At 32.9% G+C, this 5,737-nt stretch overlaps 1 protein-coding gene across 1 annotated transcript; it reads right to left on the bottom strand.

The window, feature by feature from the left end:
* On the bottom strand, positions 1-2,096 carry LOC115716475 (inositol polyphosphate multikinase beta). Its single transcript, XM_030645283.2, has 2 exons — positions 1,806-2,096; positions 1-1,090 (listed from the first exon to the last, which is right to left on the bottom strand). The coding sequence occupies exon 2, from the start codon at positions 1,085-1,087 to the stop codon at positions 215-217; it is 873 nt and encodes a 290-aa protein (XP_030501143.2). The 5' UTR covers positions 1,088-1,090; positions 1,806-2,096; the 3' UTR covers positions 1-214.
* Positions 2,097-5,737: the final 3,641 nt, after the last annotated feature.

Raw genomic sequence — 5,737 nt, 5'->3', positions numbered from 1 at the left:
TTTGAACAATGATGTGTTATTTTCCATTTTTCTTGCCAAAAGAGAAAAACATTGTAAAAAAGAAAGTTACACACGGATGATTGTTCACCTTTTATTCTTAAACAAACATAAAAATAAAATAGAAAGCTTCAGAAATACAAAAGTACAATGCCAAGTAGAATAAACTTTGAACTTTAATCAGAGGTAAAATACTCATTAATGGGCAGAAACAGAGTCAATTCTCAGAGTTTTGGGCTGAATTATGGGGCAAGTTATCAAGAATGTCAGATATAAACTTGATGAGAGAGCAAAGTCCACCCAAGAAGTTATGATCAATAACACCCTCACCTTCTATCACATGTGCAAAGTCAATAAGTTTAACTGTAACACCTGGGCTATGCCCTTTTAGAGCTGGTTCTTTCTCATAAACCATCAGAACAGAACAAGAATAGAAATGGAATATGGTTTGATTTTCAAACCATGTCTTGAGCTTCAACAATTGTGCCAACACCCCATTAGGACCACCATAAACACTTTCTGCAAAAGCAAAATCTGGTTCTGCAACTAAATCATTAGACGAATTTGATGAAACAAACTTCTTAAGAGCTACTCTAACATCATCTGTACTAAATCCTAGAACATACTTCCTTTCGGGTTTCCAATATCCAGAGTCTTTGTCTCCATAAATTTGAAATCCAGATATCCTAAATCCCAAAGGCAAAGTTGTTGTTTCTCTATCTTTCTTTAGACATTTCATGATATAGTCTTCAGAAGCTGTTGGGAACCATGTTCTAGATCCCATTTTAATGTCCATTAGAGAAGGATTAGTTCGAATCGAAACAACATCTTCCATGACAAGATGGGGACAAGGACCGGATCCATCAGACGCCTCAATTTGTTTAGTTCCATAATAAATGGGGAAGAATTTGCGAATGTGATTTGGAATTTCAGTGATGGAAGAGAACTTTGTATAGAACTCCACCTCTTGGGAGCCACGGTGATCACTTTGAAGAGGCTTGTAAAATCGGCCCGAATCATCAATTAAAGGACCAATGATTCCTGTACTGGCTTGGTGGCCAGCAACCTGATGATCTGGTATCTTAAACATGGTCTAAATGATAACAAGTAACATAACAACAATGTCAAAATCAACTCTTAATCCTATAAGATTCAAAAAGTTCAAGAAGTCCCCTTTTCCCTTTTTCATTAACAACAATAAACAAAGTTATTAGGTACTAACAATGTAACCCCAAAACAAATTAAATAATTTTAAACAGAATTGATTCTGTTGAAAGTACTTGACCCAGAAACAACAAGATAAAGATACTGTACCCCTAAAAACCATTAATATTAAAAAAATAAGATCAAGTCAAATAACTAGTATAAACAAACACCCAAATATTATTAAGGGAAGAATTACCCAAAACCCTTGAAAAGTCAGATTGAAAAAGAACCAAAACATCACTATCAAGTCTGAATCTCAACCCAGAAATAGATGTTTATGTTGGTTTATAAGAATCAAAACCCATGCAATAATTTAAGGGTATTTTAGTATTCACAATTACATTAAATATTTTTTCTTCTTTAAAGTACAAAGATTTAAAAATCTAAAAGGTTCCATTGGATCTTGTATAAATTGTTTTAATATGTAAAGATTTGTTTACATTACTTTATACATCTATCTACACATAAATAATTTATGAAAGCAAACACACACTTTCTCAGAGAAATTTCATAACAAAATAGAAAAGCATACATACTGTCTCTTATATAGAAATCAAAACCAATATGGAGATTAAAATAAAAGAGTAAATAAGATAAGATACCTGAAATAAGGGGCGGTGATAACGATGAAGAGTGTAGCCGGAGAACCCAAATGGAGCCGAGAGAAAGAGAATTTTGGTGTGAATTTGAGATGGAACAAGTGACAGTGGAATTTAAGCTTTTGATAAAAATGGAAAGTGGCAAAACATTTTGCTTTTTCTAATATTCTAAACTTTTTGTCTTAATTTGGTGGAAAATCAAATCAATCACAATTCAACATTTAACAGGGGAAGAATATAAAATAATAAAAAAATTGAAGAAGAAAAATAAAATATCACAACTAAATATCTAACCCATTTTGAGTAATGTATAAATATTGAAACTATATCCAAATTTAAAATATTTTTAAAAATAGAAACTTTTGCCAAAAGTAGCACTTATTTTTTTTATTTTTTATTATTATTTTAAGAGAATTATTTATTCAACAAAAACACTACAAAAGTCTCAATGCTAGTACAGTGCTAATTGAGATATTTTTTTTTTTTTTTAATTTAAACGATCATCTATTAATTGAAAAATTAGACCAAATGGTCATTACAAAGTAAATCTTTCAGGAGGTAAGAAACAGGAAAACACCTATAGTATCGATAGTGGGCGAAGGCCCACCAAGCCACATTATGACCGACAAAATTACATGATCTGGGAATACAAAAAAAATACAACCGATAAAACTACTAGAGAGCTCAAAACAAAAATTAGAGCAGTGCTCAATCTGCCAATACAACGAGACGCGGTTGATAGAGTTGATGACGACCCTCGAGTCACTCTCCACGATGACAAAATTATGACCATTGAGCTTTGCGGTTTCCAGGGCTAAGCAACATGCTGCCACCTCACCATAAAGAGCATCTGCAAAGTCCAGTCTAGCCAAACGAACCTAGACCACCTCCCCTAAATGAATATTATTTGACATTATTTTATAGTTTTGATATGATTTATTTTCTCTCACTTTCCATGTATTCTATTTCATTCGTACTTAATTACTTTTAATTGTCTGGCCATCAATTAATTAATTTATGATTTTGATGCGAGATCTGAGAAATGAGTGTCAATTATAAAATAGAATCGAATTTTAATATAGGACGAGAGTACCTGTATGGTTTAGATAGCTTATAAGGTTTCTGTGTTTAATGCATGTTGCATGTTTAACTTATCACGAGAGTAGAAAATTTGCATGTAATTGAGATTTATATATCTGAGAAGACTATAAATTACCTTAGTAAACTTGCTATTGCATAAAAATTGATAATATAAAGATAATCATATTAGGCCATAATCAATAGATACAATTGAAATCGACAGCCCTAACTTTAATCATTGTTATTTTCTTTATTAATTTACTTGCTTCTTACTTTCGCTATTTTTCTTGTTTTAAATTTTCTCTCAAATTTTTATTCAACCAAATAGAAGTAAAAGTTTAATTTTAAAGTACACTTAACTACAATCCCTGTGGGATCGACCTCACTCATAGTGAGTCTACTACTTGTTACGACACGTACACTTGCGTGTTGAAACTACCACAACAAGCACTTTGTTTTGCCAAACTCGCTCATTTATAACATTCCAGATAGCCTAGCAAAAAGCCACCAACAATCTCTTCTGATCCAAATTAAGCAAGAGGAAGACTGCAACACACCAGTCTAAGAAGGTGGAATTCAGTTACATACTTATTCCAATACCCACAAGATCCTAACACTGTTTAGCAACTGAACAAGTAATCAACACATGAACAATTATTTCATATTCTAGAGAAAAAATAGGACAAAAAGTACCCACCTCCACTCGCTTTGAGCGAAGTTGAGTCATGGTAGGAAGGCACCCTTTTCCAGCTCTCTTATGCAAGTTTTTCATTTTTTGGGGGAGTTTTAATTTCCAAAAGGACTTCCAAAACTGATCTACGGTGGGATTATCCAAAGTAACAACTGTTGGGTTTTATGCCCTAAATAAAACTCATTTCAATATAATCAGATTTACTTATTAATATAGATCAGAAATAACATTTAATGTTGCATGGTTCACATGATTTATTTCATGATTATATGTACATAATGTATAAATTCATCTGAAACCCTTTTCACATACTTGATCCTGTTTATTGTGCCGTCAACACATTGGAAAGTAAACATGACTATGTGAATAAAGTTTCCTAGATTTATCGTACATGTGGTTTTACTGATATGATAATCTACAACAAGAGTTTACTTGCATTTGGAGAAGTGCTATGTTCTTTCCAGAACATTGGTTAAAGTAAAGCTCAGGTTGGATGCATGGAGTATGCATCGGAAGGGACCGATATTGAACTTTGACTTAGATTTATTAAACTTACCGTAATATCTATTCAAGTCAATATCGCCTAGTTGATCCTAGATCAAATGATCTTAATCCTGTTATGATTAGGCTCAATCTTGAAAGGCTATTCGTGTTCCTTGAATTGTTAGTTAAGCCTACCTTTTGGTCAGGGTGATACGTACTTTTTGGGAACACGGTAGTGCAATTGAGTGGGAGCGCTATCATAAACATGGAATCTATAGCTTCTATCTGGCGAATAGTAAGCAAATGATGATCTCCTTCGAGCTTGACCAAACGAACATAAATGGTGGAGTACTCATTTCACATTAGCTGAAATATCATTTATACGGGGTCAAGTGTTTTAAGGAATAAATACATTGTAGGGTGTAACGGTAATTTAATCCCTTTACAAAGGTAGATCATTCATATAGAGGATCATTGATCACATTAGGATTATAACAATGGATAACTAATGATGTGTCTATATGGTGGAACATATAGAGCATTCTATATAACTGAGAGTGCAATTCTAAGTTCTATGCGTGGATTCAACGAAGAATTAATAAGTTAGTGAATTTTAGTGCTAAATTCTTGATCTACTTATTGGAAGCTCGGTTATATAGACCCATGGTCCCCCCACTAGTTGAGATAATATTGCTTGTAAGACTCATGTAATTGGTTTTGATTAATCAATTATAATTCTCAAATTAGACTATGTCTATTTGTGAATTTTTCACTAAGTAAGGGCGAAATTGTAAAGAAAGAGTTTATAGGGGCATATTTGTTAATTATGATACTTTGTATGGTTCAATTAATAAATATGATAAATGACAATATTATTTAATAATTATTTATAGTTATTAAATAGTTAGAATTGGCATTTAAATGTTTGAATTAGGAAATTGACATTTTTGAGAAAATCAGATACAAAAGGTGTTAAAATTGCAAAATTGCAAAGCCCAAGGCCCAATCCATTAAAGGCAGGGCCAGCCACTTTTGTAGGAAATTTAAACTGATTTTTTCATTATTTTAATGCCATATAATTCAAATCTAACCCTAGTGGAATGCTATAAATAGATAGTGAAGGCTTCAGAAAAACACACTTTTATTCTGACTTTTTCTATTCAGAAAAACTGAGCCTTCTCTCTCCCTATCTTTAGCTGACCAATCTCTCTCTTCTTCCTTGATAATTTCGAAATCCTTAGTGTATGAGTAGTGCCCACACACATCAAGTGATACCTCAATCATAGTGAGGAAGATCGTGAAGAAAGATCATCAGCAAAGGAGTTTCAGCATCAAAGATTCGTAAAAGAGATCCAGGTTCGTATATTGATAATGCTCGCTACGTAAAGGAATCAAGGGCTAGATATCTGAACGGAAGGAGTCATATTATTCCACTGCACCCAATGTAAGGTTTCCTAAACTTTATATGTGTTTAATTTATCGTTTTAGAAAGTTCTTATTTAGGATGTTAATAAACATACTTGTGAGTAGATCTAAGATCCTGGTAAAATAATTTCCAACAACAACTCCATGAGTCTCTTGAGCAAGCTTGTAAGCACTTTTTACAGTGTATAAACCAGACAATTCCAGGGACCAACTAAGACAGTCACGACCTGGTGGATTTTCACTGGGATTTTCACGA

This window comes from Cannabis sativa, chromosome 5, assembly GCF_029168945.1.
Source record: "Cannabis sativa cultivar Pink pepper isolate KNU-18-1 chromosome 5, ASM2916894v1, whole genome shotgun sequence".
In the NCBI taxonomy this organism is placed as follows: Eukaryota; Viridiplantae; Streptophyta; class Magnoliopsida; order Rosales; family Cannabaceae; genus Cannabis; species Cannabis sativa.
Note: the sequence above shows the minus strand (reverse complement) of the source record. Positions and strands in the feature narration are given on the sequence as shown.